At 44.3% G+C, this 14,115-nt stretch overlaps 2 protein-coding genes across 4 annotated transcripts in view; one reads left to right on the top strand and one right to left on the bottom strand.

Annotated features, from left to right (window-relative positions):
• LOC310837449 (uncharacterized protein) overlaps positions 1-10,053 on the top strand; it is a 56,397-nt gene extending 46,344 nt beyond the window's left edge. The window contains exons 5-6 of one of the 2 annotated variants that reach the window (XM_083724065.1): positions 5,361-7,095; positions 9,947-10,053. In XM_083724065.1, the coding sequence (XP_083580191.1) occupies positions 5,361-7,095; positions 9,947-9,998 (1,787 nt within the window). In that variant the 3' untranslated portion in view covers positions 9,999-10,053. Of the gene's footprint in view, positions 1-5,360; positions 7,848-9,946 lie in introns of those variants that run through there. The other variant, XM_083724066.1, reaches the window with a different exon arrangement.
• LOC310837726 (uncharacterized protein) overlaps positions 1-14,115 on the bottom strand; it is a 196,905-nt gene that overhangs the window by 173,391 nt on the left and 9,399 nt on the right. The gene's annotated exons all lie outside the window — the stretch shown is intronic.

Below are 14,115 nucleotides of genomic sequence, written 5' to 3'. Positions count from 1 at the left end.
ATTCAGTTCAGCTTCACAAGTACTTAAGCTAACTGTTGTTTGCTTCTTGCATGACCAATCAAATAGACCCTGATTGTACTTATAGCAAACTCCAGACGTACTTTTCCTGTCTGTAGTGTCACTTCCAAAACTTGCATCTGCAAATATCTCAAGACCACCAGACTTCTGATTGTTAAATCTCAGTCTGTAATGCATAGTGCCTTTCAAATACCGCGCTATGCGTTTCAGAGCTTTCCAATCCTTAACAGTAGGATTGTTGACTTGTCTGCTTAGCAAATTACAGCTAACAGCAATGTCAGGTCTTGAACATCTGGCAATGAAGTTTAGCTTGCCTAGCACACTTCTGTACAGTGTAGTATCAGAAAATGCTTCTTCAGTGTCATCTACCTGATAACCTGTTATCATCGGTGTGTCCACAGGGTTAGCATCCATCAGGTTTAGTTTGCTTAACACATCAGCAATTTTCCGTGACTGGTGTACTAGAATGTTACCATCTTGATCTCTATTTCCAGAGATAGGTAGTTGTTTACCTCACCAAGATCTTTCATGTCAAAGTGCTCTTTCAGTTGAGCTAGGGCGTTATTGTACATTGTGACATCCTTCCAAAAGAATAAAAGATCATCAACATAAAACAAACAATACAGTTTCTTTTGCCCCTCCTCTTTGACAAATACACATGGATCAGCTTTCCCTTGTTTAAAACCTAGAGAAAACAATACTTCAGTGAGTTTTGTGTGCCAACACCGTGCACTTTGTTTGAGACCATAAAGGGACTTCTTCAGAGCACAAACAAATCCCTGTTTTACCTGTACGCCATCAGGTGGAAGCATATAAAGTGATTCATCTAGAGATCCGTACAGAAAAGCTGTATTCACATCATGGTGACTAATGTGTAGATTCTCTTCTGCAGCTAGCTTGAGCATAAGCCTAATGCTCTCATACCTCACTGTGGGTGAGTAGGTCTCGTGATAGTCTTCACCTGGTACCTGTGCAAAACCTCTGGCTACCAATCTGGCTTTGTGTCTGACTATCTTGCCATTTTGATCTGTCTTCGCTTTGAAGACCCATTTGCTTCCAAGCAGTTTCATTCCTGGAACTACTGGAACAAGGTCCCATGTTTTGTTCCTTTCCAAGGAATCAAGCTCAGCCTTCATGGCATTTAACCATGGCTCAGCTTCCTTTGAATCCAAATCCTGGATTTCTTGGAAACTTGAAGGTTCAAACACCTTCTTGGAGCTTTTAACAGCTGTTACTGCTATCTTAGCAAACTCATCAGCAAATCTCTTTGGAGGTCTGCCTTTTGTCGCTCTCTGTGACCTACGAATTAGCCTTAAGTCTTCAATACTCTCCTCTTCCTTCTTAGGAGAAAAGTGACCTATTGTGAACAATGGTTCCTCTAATTCTTGATCAGAGCTTTCAGAGGGTCGCATAGAGGCTTTCGCACTCTTGAAATCCTCTGAATCACCCGATTCAGTTTCAGACTCAGAATCAGAACCTTCATCAGTGGGTGTGGGTTGTTGCGGTTGCTTTTGACTATCCTCAGTTTCATCACTGTCATCAGGATAACATTGGAAAATTCCCACATTCTCCCCCCACTTGGCATTGTACTCAACACTTCTTGTGAGCTTAATTGCCTTAGAGTCAGTCATCATTATTCTGTAAGACCCTTTCTGATAACCTAGAAAGATACCATGCAATCCACGCTTGTCTAACTTGGAGTTTTGTGGTGAGTGAACCCACATGTCAGAACCAAAAATTTTCATGTGTTTGATGTATGGCTTCTTGCCAAACATCTTCTCATAGGGGGTACAACCAATCGCTGAAGATAACCTGCGATTATAACTGTAAGTGAAACATGAGAGAGCTTCGGCCCAATAACTCTCTGGAAGATTGGCATCATGCAGCAAGGTTTTTAACCCTTGAAGCAATGTCTGATTTGCTCGTTCCGCAAGTCCATTCTGCCATGGCGAGCGAGGACTAGACAAATCGTGTTGAATTCCTTTCTCAGTCAGAAAAGCTTCAAACTGCTGAGAAGTGAATTCTCCCCCGCGATCACTGAAAAGAGTCTTTACCTTCTTACCATGCACATTTTCCAACCAAGCACAGAATTCCTTGAACCTTGGAAAAGCCTCTGATTTCTGCTTGAGATTGTACACATAAATATACCTGGAAAATGCATCAATGAGAACCATGAAGTACCTGTTTCCACCCAAAGAGGGCGCTAGTGGTCCAACCAAATCAGCATGAACAACCTGGTATGGTTCTGTAGCTTGCCTACTAGACACCTTACCTTTCGCAGCCATTTTTACCTTGTTTGCTGCGCATGCCTTGCACTTCATGTGGTACCTGCAGGGTTTAATTGTCATACCTTCAACCAAGGCAGGCATTTTAGATACTGCCTCAAAATGCAAATGACCAAATTTTCGATGAAAATCGTGAATACATTCTGCATGCAAACTTTTGTTAGAACCTGCAATGCAACAAGTGTCATCCTGCACAACATCATCAAAATACAAAACATACAAACGATCAACATATTCAGCATGCAATACATAATTATTTTTCTTTGTGATGATGCACCTTTTGTTCTTAAAGGAAACGTCAATTTTCCGCTCATTCAGCTGTCCAACGCTGAGCAGATTATGCTTAGCATCTGGCACATAAAGCACATCCTGTATCGATAAGTCCAAACTGTGAAGAACAACAGTTCCGTAGCCTTTACTGGGAATTGTGTGGTCATCCGCCTGGTGAATCGCACCTTCCTGCGGTGTAAAAGACACGAACAGTCGCTTATCGTTGCACATGTGGTGCGTTGCAGCCGAATCAACAACGAAGAAAGATCTAGACATCTTCTGGACCTCTGCAACCTTTGGAGTGAAGCGTGAGACCATTGCCTTGTGCTGCGTTGTCCTGGACACCGGACCTTTGCCTTTGCCTCGGCCTTTTCCACGCGATGAGCTTTCGCTGCGCTGCTCTGTCTTGGCCCTGGGATATCTGCATTCCCTCTTCATATGGCCTAGACGTCCACACGTGTAGCATTTCACTGCCTTCAAAGCTTTGGCGCCATCTGGTGGTTCCACTGCACTATGGGACGACGTCTGTGAAGTCTCCCCCTTGTTGATGCAGCTAGCACCCCGGCGATCCGCTTCATTCAATATCACGGCAGTAACATAGTCCACTGTTAGCTGAGCAGTTGGCTGTACAGCAATCTGAGTCGCAACAGACTCCCAACCTGAACCCAAAGATTGTAGTATCATAAAGGAATACACTTCCTCTGGAAAGTTGAGTCCTCTCTGTTGCAGCTCATGTCTCAGATTCTGCATCTCCATCAGATGTATACGCACATCTCCACCTTCAGCAAGAGCCATATTATGCAGCTTGTTAAAGTAAAACATTGTGGACCCAGCTTCTGTCCTCAAGTGAGCCTCTCTCAAAGCATCCCAAATTTCTCTGGCTGAGGTCTTATCACGCAACAGACAGAGCTCTTCTGGGGATACTATCAACGTAAGAGTTCCCCTTGCCTTGGAATCCATAGCTTTCCATTCATCTGTAACTGGAGCTGGGGGGGTCTCTGTAATAACTTTAAACAGACCCTCTTTCCGCAGAATAGCCTCTGCATAGAGAACCCAGTCCGCATAGTTCTTCCTATTGAGCTTAGGAATCCCACAAGCATCCTGAAGGGCCATCATGACTTTGGCATTAGCCTTTAGCGTCATCTTTGCTGCTTTAAATCAGGCTGCTTTATACATGCTGCGTCTGTGTACAGCTGCTTCAATCCAAAAGCAAATTCAAAACAGCCTCTGCCTTTGAACCTGTGCCTTTCTGCTTAACTGCTTTGCTTATCTGCAGCTGCTTCTAACCGCATTCCAAAGGCAAGTTCAAAAGTGAAAGTTCTCTCTGCTGTCTTAAATTCATGCTGCGACACTGCTGCAGCTGCTTTACTTTCGATTTCCCCCAGCATAGGAAAAATTTATCCTTCTAGCCTTTTGCCTGTGCCACGGCAAAACCGGCTATAAAAGTTCAAAGTCCAGCCATAAAGCCATTAATTAGAAGCTGGCAGGCTGCCCGGAGCTGTAGCACATACCTCATCAAATCATCTTGACGCGCAGAGATATCGTCCGATCCGGCCCTCTGCATTCCGATCCTTTGCCGGCACTCCAATTCTTTGCTCCTTTGTTCCTTTGCCAGGAGCCCGACTTCTGGAGTCCATTCTCAAAACACTGCGTTTTTCTGGGCCCGGAACCAAATGTTGTAGATAAGCAGTGTCCAGTGCACAGCGGAATGATGAAAAGTACGTGCCAACATGCTCTATATTACTTTATTTACACTTCAAAGCTGGTAATTTACAGAAAAACATCTTCCCTCTGCCGGAGCAGAGAAAGGCATCCTCTCTCCTCTAAAGCACGGAGAGAAAAACACTGAACTGCAAAGAACAGTGAAAACAGGAAACCAGTGTACGTCACATCCAGTCTCCTTTCCCGTGAGAAAACCCAACAGCATTTGACTGTGGAATGTAAACATTGTCTTGTGACAAGCACTTCGCTGCTCAGTGAAGGAAGCAGAAACCAACACACACGTCCTTCCACAGTGGGGACATTGGTTTCTGGGCAGGAGTTGATCACAGTGTGGATTTGCCAAGCGTGCCTTCCTCTTAGCATGTTTCTCCCTTTCGTCCTGAGTTTGAGCATCTTCAAAGCCCATGACACCTTCTGTAAAGGCTGTTCTCCAATTGGAGCGCTCGCAGGCCAGTGTTGCCCAGTTGTTTATACTACTGCAAATAGTAGCTGTGTGAGGGGGGAACTACAATTCCCATGATTCTTTGTGTTTTAAATGCCTGTTGGATTACCTTTAAGTGTAGGTAGGCAAACTAGGGCCTGGGGGCCGGATCAGGCCCAATCGCCTTCTAGATGTGGCCCACGGACAGTCCAGGAATCAGCGTGTTTTTACATGAGTAGAATGTGCCTTTTATTTAAAATGCATCTGGGTTATTTGTGGGGTCTGCCTGGTGTTTTTACATGAGTAGAATGTGTCCTTTTATTTAAAATGCATCTCTGGGTTACTTGTGGGGTCTGCCTGGTGTTTTTACATGAGTAGAATGTGTGGTTTTATTTAAAATGCATCTCTGGGTTATTTGTGGGGCATAGGAATTCGTTCATATATTTTTTTCAAAATATAGTCCGGCCCCCCACAAGGTCTGAGGGACAGTGGACCGGCCCCCTGCTGAAAAGGTTTGCTGACCTCTGCCTTTAAGTATGTTGTGAAAAGCTGCTCAGTAACAGCTAACTGTGAGCCTTCATGGATTTCGGGTTCCCATTTTCCCTTGGATCCTCACCAGTTGTTTTTCTTTCTCTTCCTTCCAGGAGCCGATGGGCAGGAGCGTGAGAATGAAAGAGAAGCCCGCAGGTTGTTGCTGGAAAGAGGCAGCTGCAACAAAGGGGAAGAGCAGACAGCAGAAATGGAATCAAAACAGGAGGAGGGCAAGTCTCAAAGTGTTGACAGCTCTGTAGTCCCGATCCAAGAAGACGCAGGCAAAGGAGAGGAAAGGAGCCAGGACTTTGGTTGCAAGTCAAGCCTTGATGCTCATTGGAAAATCCACACTGAGGAAGAACCATTTAAATGCTCAGACTGTGAGAAGAGCTTCTGTAGTAAATCAGCCCTGAAGAAACATCAGAGAATCCACACAGGGGAGAAACCATTTAAATGTTTGGATTGCGGACGGTGCTTCCGTTGGCCCACGAGCCTTACTTCCCATCGCAGGATCCACACCGGGGAGAAACCGCACAAATGCTTGGAGTGTGGAAAGAGCTTTGGTTCTTACGAATACCTTACTATCCATCAGAGAATCCACACGGGAGAAAAACCCTTTAAGTGCCTGGAGTGCGGAAGGGGCTTTAGCAGGAGCGATGCCCTTGCGTCGCACCAGAGAATCCACACAGGGGAGAAACCATACAAATGCTTGGAGTGTGGAAAGACGTTTCTCCACAGCCAAAGCCTCATTTATCACGAACAGCTTCACACAGGAGTGAAGCCGTATATGTGCTTCGAGTGTGGGTGCAGCTTTAGTAGAAGAAGCAGCCTCACTTCGCATAAAAGAATCCACACAGGGGAGAAACCCTTTAAATGCCCAGAGTGTGGAAAGAGCTTCAGTTTGGCCTCGGGACTGAATTCTCACCGGAGAATTCACACAGGAGAAAAGCCGTATTCGTGCTTCGAGTGTGGGAAGAAGTTTGGCAACCGCTCAAGCCTCACTTCCCATCAAAGAATACACACGGGAGAGAAACCATTTAAATGCTCCGAGTGCGAGAAAACCTTCAGCAGAAGCGCCAACCTGAATTTGCATCAGAGAATCCACTCGGGAGACAAACCCTATAAATGCCTGCAGTGTGGAAACAGCTTCACTAGGAGCACTAGCCTCACTTCTCATCAGAGAATCCACACGGGCGAGAAACCGTTCAAATGCCTGGAGTGTGGAAAGAGCTTCATCCAGAGGTTTTGCCTTACTTCTCATCAAAGAACCCACGCTGGGGAGAAGCCGTTTACGTGCTCCGAATGTGAAAAGAGATTCAGTACTAAGAAAACCCTTGCTTTACACAAGCGGCTTCACACAAGGGAGAAGCCTTTTAAATGTTCGGAGTGCGGAAAGAGCTTTAACAGGAGGGATGCCCTCCTCTCCCATCAGAAAGTCCACTTGGGGGAAAAGCCATACAGATGCTTGGAATGTGGGAAGAGCTTTGTTTTGACCAAGTACCTCAGTAAACATCAAAGAACACACACTGGAGAGAAGCCATATAAATGCTCTGAGTGTGGGAAGCGGTTTATCAACGGCAAAAGTCTCTCTTACACCAACAGCTGCACACTGGTGCAAAACCTTTTGTATGTTTGGAGTGTGGGAAGAGCTTTCGCCAGAGTTCAGACCTTACTTCTCACCAAAGAACCCACACGGAGGAGAAACCGTACACGTGTTTGGAGTGCGGAAAGAGTTTCAGGAAGAGCGGCAACCTCTCTTCCCACCAAAGGACTCACACAAAGAAAGAAGCCTACAATTGTCTGGAGTGTGGAAAGAGCTTCAGTTGGCTTAACTCCTATACTTTACATAAAGAATTCACACAGGGGAGAAACTGCTCAAGTCCACGCAAGGATGGAATGAGTTTCTGTGAGAGCACTGGCTCACATTAAACTATCGACTCTGCGAAAGAAACTATAAACCTGCTTAGAATGTGGCAAGGGCTTTAGTCGTAGCAAAACCCTCACCTCCCACCAGAAGAGATGATATAACTTGCCACTAAAGAATTCAGAGAAGCGTGGAAATGTAAAACGCCTAGGGTGTAGAAAGAAATTTGCTCAGAAGGCAAACTTCACGAAACATCCCAAAACAGTGGAGAAGCAATATCATAGCTGGCGGGGGCTGTTGGGAGTTCAAATCCTTCTGTTGATGGTAAAAAATTGATGGCTAGGATTTTGTGCATGATCATGTGACCATGATGTGAAGTGGAGATGGGGGAATTATTGAGCTGCGATTCCTGCCTTGCAAGGGGTCAGACTAGATGACCCTTGGGGTACCTTAACAATTCTATGATTCTGTGATATCTCAGGATATGGAATAGCTACCATCCTGATTGTGGTGATTTCTTGCTTTTGTTTAAATATTTTTGTGGCCACTCTAGCCGGAGAACAATACAATATTAAGATAGTGTGTAATCTGATAATGTAACTGTCCTTTGCTCCTGGGATTATTTTGTCTCTCTGTATTTTGTTCTGCACATTGTGGTAATATATTTCAAAATGTTTAATCCTTGGTTTAAATTTTTTTTTATTACAGTATTTAGGATTAAAATGGTTGCTTTTAACTGTGTTTTACTCATTTCATTGTTTCGTACACTGTTGTGAGGGTTTTTCAAATGAACAGTCCAGCGGTAAATACATTTTGTGAAATAAAACCAGAAATGTATTCTTTCGTTTATTTATTATTGCATGCACCTATTTCAAGGTGATGTGTAATAAAAATGGTTTTAAAACACCACCAAAAAACCCAACAGGCATATTTAAACAAAAGACAAATACAAAATAGACACTCCTGTGTCAGAGACTCGTTCCTTCATCTGCAAAAGCCAGTCAGGATGAAAATGTCATCAGTTTGCTTCCAGAAAGAGCAGGTGACCCTGGGATGGACCCTGACTGCCTTCACCGTGGGTGCCCTGAAGGCGTTTTAGACTTATGAGAATTATATTCCAGAATAACTGCAAGGCACCTGCTTTGTGAAGGCTTCACGGCCTTGTTCCTGTTGGCATTTTCAGGGCCCTATTTCAAAGGGTTTCAAATAACGTGAGATGAGCCTTCTGGATCAGACCAGGGACCCATCTAGTCCAGCATCCTGTGGGTGGCCCTGTGGTCTAAACCACAGAGCCTAGGGCTTGACGATCAAAAGGTCAGTGGTTCGAATCCCCACGACGGGGTGAGCTCCTATTGCTCTGTCCCAGCTCCTGCCAACATAGCCGTTCGAAAGCAAACCAGTGCAAGTAGATAAATAGGTACCGCTGTGGCGGGAAGGTAAACGGCATTTCTGTGCGCTCTAGCTTCCATCAGGGTGCCCCGTTACGCCAGAAGTGGTTTAGTCCTACTGGCCACATGACGTGGAAAGCTGTCTGCAGACAAACAACGCCGGCTCCCTCGGCTTGAAAGTGAGATGAGCGCCGCAACCCCATAGTCATCTTTGATTCAGCTTAACCGTCCAGGGGTCCTTTACCTTTTACCTTCTCACTGTTTCTGACCAGATGCTCCCCTGGGAAGCCCTCCAAGACTTGAGAAGGGTGCAGAACCTTTAATTCAGGACTGAGGAACCTTTTCCATCTCAAGGGCCACATTCTCTTCCGGATGACCTTGTGAGGGCCACATGCCCGAGGTAGGCTGTGCCAGAGCAAACAATGCAAATTTCACCATTATAGGGTAGCCACCTTTGTTCTGGCAAAGGGTGGGGTGATTATTTCCCAATAATAATAATAATAATAATAAATAAATAAATAAATTTATTATTTATACCCTGCCCGCCTGGCTGGGTTTCCCCAGCCATTCTGGGCGACTTTCAACAGAATATTAAAATACAATAACCTAATAAACATTAAAAGCTTCCCTAAATAGGGCTGCCTGTTCAGCTGGTGCTGTAGCGACTTCAGAGCAATCCTTTACAATCTGTTGCAGCCTAACAGGACGACACCTCTAGAATTTGTATTACACAAACACATACCCTCAAGAATTGGTAAATCTGTGCGTGCTTGACTAAGGTAAATGTAAAGGGACCCCTGACCATTAGGTCCAGTCATGGCCAACTCTGGGGTTGCGGTGCTCATCTCGCTTTATTGGCCGAGGGAGCCAGCGTTTGTCTGCAAACAGCTTCCGGGTCATGTGGCTAGCATGAGTAAGCTGCTTCTGGCGAACCAGAGCAGCGCACAGAAATGCCATTTACCTTCCCGCCGGAGGGGTACCTATTTATCTACTTGCACTTTGACGTGCTTTCGAACTGCTAGGTTGGCAGGAGCTGTGACCGAGCAACGGGAGCTCACCCCGTCGTGGGGATTCGAACCGCTGAACTTTTGATCGGCAAGTCCTAGGCTCTGGGGTTTAACCCACAGCGCCACCCACGTCCCGTGCTTGACTACCCAGAGCTTAAAATACATTACCTTTCACGAACCCATTCAAATGAATGCATTTGGAGACGACCCCTAATTTAGCAGAGAGAGAGAAAGAGGACCTGAAACACAGGACAAAACTCTTTATCGATACAGGACATTTTACACTTAAATATGGGACAATCCTTTACTATACAGGGCAGGTGGCAACCCTACTATTGTACAGCAGCCCAGTCTCCACGCACACAAACCCTCTTCTTCTTTGGCAATCGTTTGTAGCTGAGTAGGATTGCTTCAGTTGGCTTAACTCCTATACTTTACATCAAAGAATTCACACAGGAGAGAAACTGCTCAAGTCCACGCAAGGTGGAATGAGTTTCTGTGAGAGCACCGGCTCACATCAAACTATCGAGTCTGGGAAAGAAACTATAAACATCACCTTGCCAACAAAGGTTCGTATAGTTAAAGCCATGGTTTTCCCAGTAGTGATGTATGGAAGTGAGAGCTGGACCATAAAGAAGGCTGATCGCCGAAGAATTGATGCTTTTGAATTATGGTGCTGGAGGAGACTCTTGAGAGTCCCATGGACTGCAAGAAGATCAAACCTCTCCATTCTGAAGGAAATCAGTGCTGAGTGCTCACTGGAAGGACAGATCCTGAAGCTGAGGCTCCAGTACTTTGGCCACCTCATGAGAAGAGAAGATTCCCTGGAAAAGACCCTGATGTTGGGAAAGATGGAGGGCACAAGGAGAAGGGGGCGGCAGAGGACGAGATGGCTGGATAGTGTTTTCGAGGTTACCATCATGAGTTTGACCAAACTGCAGGAGGCAGTGGAGGACAGGGGTGCCTGGCGTTCTCTGGTCCATGGGGTCAGGTTTATGCATTTCAATAATTTTATAATCATGTTAACATTTCAAAGCTCGACTTCCTTCCCCCTCTTTCTGCGGTTCCTTAAATTTATTTTTAACATTTCCTGCATATTCCTACTTAATTTACTCATTTATTCATCTACTTTAAATATATACTTATAAAACTGCAGGTTATTACAATAATCCTACCAATGTTTTTACTTGTTTCCAATTGATTTGTAAATATTCAAATGAACTATCTCTCTCCATTCTTTTATAAAAAGTTTGTTATCCTGATTTCTTCTTTTTCCAGTAAGTTTCGCCATTTCTGCATATTCCATAAGTTTTTGGATCTGTTCTTCTTTCGCTGGGACTTATTCTTTCCATTTTTGTGCATGTAACATTCTTGCCGCTGCAGTCGCATACATAAATAGATTTCTGTACAGTTTGAGTAGTTCTGTTCCTATAATTCCCAAAAGGGAATTCCCAAAACGCTCCCCAGTGTTTCAGACAATAACTCTCTCCTAGCCCTACTTGGATAATATGTGGTGGAATTGTAAGGTAGTAAAAGGATTTTGGAAAATGATATATAACGAGTTGAAAAAAATGTTTAAAATAACCTTTGCTAAAAAACAACCACCCTGAAGCTTTCCTTTTAGGAATTCTAGGAGCTAAAATCCCAAGGGAGCAGAAAGGACTATGTATGCCAGCGGTTCTCAACCTGTGGGACCCCAGATGTTGTTGGACTACAACTCCCATAATCCCTGAGCCTTGCTAGCTAGGGGTGATGGGAGTTGTAGTTCAACATCTGCGGACCCACAGGTTGAGAAAGGCTGATGTATGCGACCATGACTGCGCAGATGTTATTGGCCTGGAGATGGAAAGATAAAGTTCCTACCAGTGAAGAATGGCAGATGAAGTTACAGTGATGCATCGGGTTACATACGCTTCAGGTTAAAGACTCTGCTAACCCAGAAATAGTGCTTCAGGTTAAGAACTTTGCTTCAGGATGAGAACAGAAATCGTGCTCTGGCGGCGCTGCGGCGGCAGGAGGCCCCATTAGCTAAAGTGGTGCTTCAGGTTAAGAACAGAGCTCTGGAACGAATTAAGTACTTAACCTGAGGTACCACTGTAATGGATTATGCTGAAATGGCTAAAATGACTGGAAGAGTCAGAAATCAGGAAGGCCAAAATTTTATTAAGGAATGCGGAAAATTTATAACCCATCTTAAATTAGATCATCATAAAGAGTTAAAATCATTAGTAGGATTGGAATATCATTTGAAGTTTAAGGGTGAACTCTGGACACAATGGAGATGTACAAAATTTGGATCATCATAAAAGATGCGGGAGGAAATGATTAATAACAGGACCCACAAAGGGGAGGATGGAAGTCCAGGAGATTCCTTGGAATCTTGTTTTTATGATTTATGTTTGATATATCTATAAAAATTTAATATGAAAAACCAAATAATTAAAAATACAAAACAAGAGAAGATGCTCTAGCCTCCAACCCAATCAGCGCCTCGAGGTGCGAAGAAGGGTGAGGGGTGTGTGGCCAGGATACAGTTCCAAGAGCCAGATAAAGTCCCGGGGGCCGTATTTGGGTCCCAGGCCTGAGGTTACCTACCCCTGCCACAGAGAAACAGAAATACAAGCTTTTGCTCCCAGAAAAGAACACAGAGACACCAAGCGTAGTCACAACCTGCTCTATAAGGCAGGGTCATATGAGCTAACAGAGCTGGATTCCTGGTGTTGTTTTGGCACTACCCACAGGGACCGTGGTGATGTTTTGAAAGGAGGAATAGAGAATCTGACTTCCTAGTCCGGGATGCTGTTGGACTACAATGCCCATGATTGACAGATGGTATCTAACTTTGAGTAGACTACAGAGCCGTAGCTAGGTGATATTGCACCCCTGGCAGAAGCATCCAGATTGCACCTCCCGCCACAGACAAATTAGCTCTTCTTTCCACCTCTCCTCCAATTCTTGGTATGAGCTTCCGTGTCTGTTTCAATTCCATTGGCTTCCTCAACTGTCTGGAATGAGCGATAGCTTCCAACTCCTGAGGAGATGAGGAAGCTGACCACCATTTTGCTTTACCTCAAGGCTGTATCCAACCAAGATACACTCAAAATGAACCCACTGCAATTAATGGACCTAAGCTTAACCAATTGGCATTCAATATTTATTGATGTTTCTAATTATGATTTACATATATTTTGCTGGGTTTATCCTTACATAGTGTACTCCACATTATATTTTTTAATGAAAGTGCATATTACAAATTTGTAAAAATAAATTCAAAGAGCAGAACTAACATTGCATTCAGCCCTTAAGCTTTTTAAAAATTATTATTAAGCAGTTTCTTAATAACTCTTGTAACTCGCTCTATGTGGGGCTGCCCTTGAGACTGACCTAGAAACTCCAGCGGGTGCAGAATGCCACGGCGAGACTCCTTATGGGGTCCTCACTGTGAGATCACATTCACCCGGTGCTATACCAGCTGCACTGACTCCCGGTGGAGTACAGGATCTGGTTTAAGGTCTGGTTTTAACCTTTAAAGCCCTATACGGCCTAGGACCCTCGTACCTACGGGACCGCCTCTCCTGGTATGTCCCAGAGGAACTTAGGGTCTTCAAACAAAAACATCCTGAAGGTCCCAGGCCACAGAGAGGTTAGGCTGGCCTCGACTAGAGCCAGGACTTTTTCAGCTGTGGCTCCAATCTGGTGGAACACTGTCACAAGAGACTAGGGCCCTGCGGGACCTGACATCTTTTCGCAGGGCCTGCAAGACAGAGCTGTTCCACCAGGCCTTTGGTCAGGGCACAGCCTAACTCACTCCTTTGGCAATCTTCACAGAACTTTAGCCTAATGGTTGCCATCAATTTGATTTGAATTAATTTTAGAATGAAATGATTTTAGAATGTTGTACTATTTTATTGTTGTTAGCCGCCTTGAGCCTGGCTTCGGCTGGGGAGGGCGGGATAGAAATAAAATTTATTATTATTAATTTCTAAATTAAAGGAAAAGTCAGTGGGTATCCTTAAAAAAATCAAGTGAGAAGAAAGGTTTTATTTTGTTTTGGACATTTTTAAACTTTCCAGGATGGCTTTCCAAACAAGAATAACCACAAAACAGCAAAAAGCACGACTTTACACACAGACAGGAGCAATAAAACATCTCCAAAATGCCAGAGATTTTAAGAACTCTCTCTATAAAATTACAAAAAGTTGACATAGCTTTTTTTCACTCTGCAGGAGAAAGGATCAGAGCTCTGATGAAAGATCTTTCCACAAGAATAGCATTTAGAAAGTTTATCCCACACCTGAATTTGAAGAGCTTAATTCCAAAAGGGACTTAAGTCAATTGCGACCATACATTTATTTCTGACTAGGTCCTTTCTGAGTGCAAACACGATTTTCAAGGCTTGCTAACACAGTAACTTAGGCCCAAAATTTATACAAGATTCCACCCCACCCCGTATTGGTGGGACTCACGGCAACATCGACAGGCCAAAACTGGATTTTTTGGGGGTCAAAATTAAGTCCCTTTTGGAATGAAGCTCTTCGTTTGTTCATGAGTAGTTATGAAGTTCGTTGTACACTAACAAAATTGGGCATCACCCATGTGAGTTCTCTGA

The sequence above is a fragment of the Podarcis gaigeae genome (assembly GCF_964106915.1).
Source record: "Podarcis gaigeae genome assembly, chromosome: 2".
In the NCBI taxonomy this organism is placed as follows: Eukaryota; Metazoa; Chordata; class Lepidosauria; order Squamata; family Lacertidae; genus Podarcis; species Podarcis gaigeae.
This window is presented reverse-complemented; position numbering and strand designations above follow the sequence as displayed.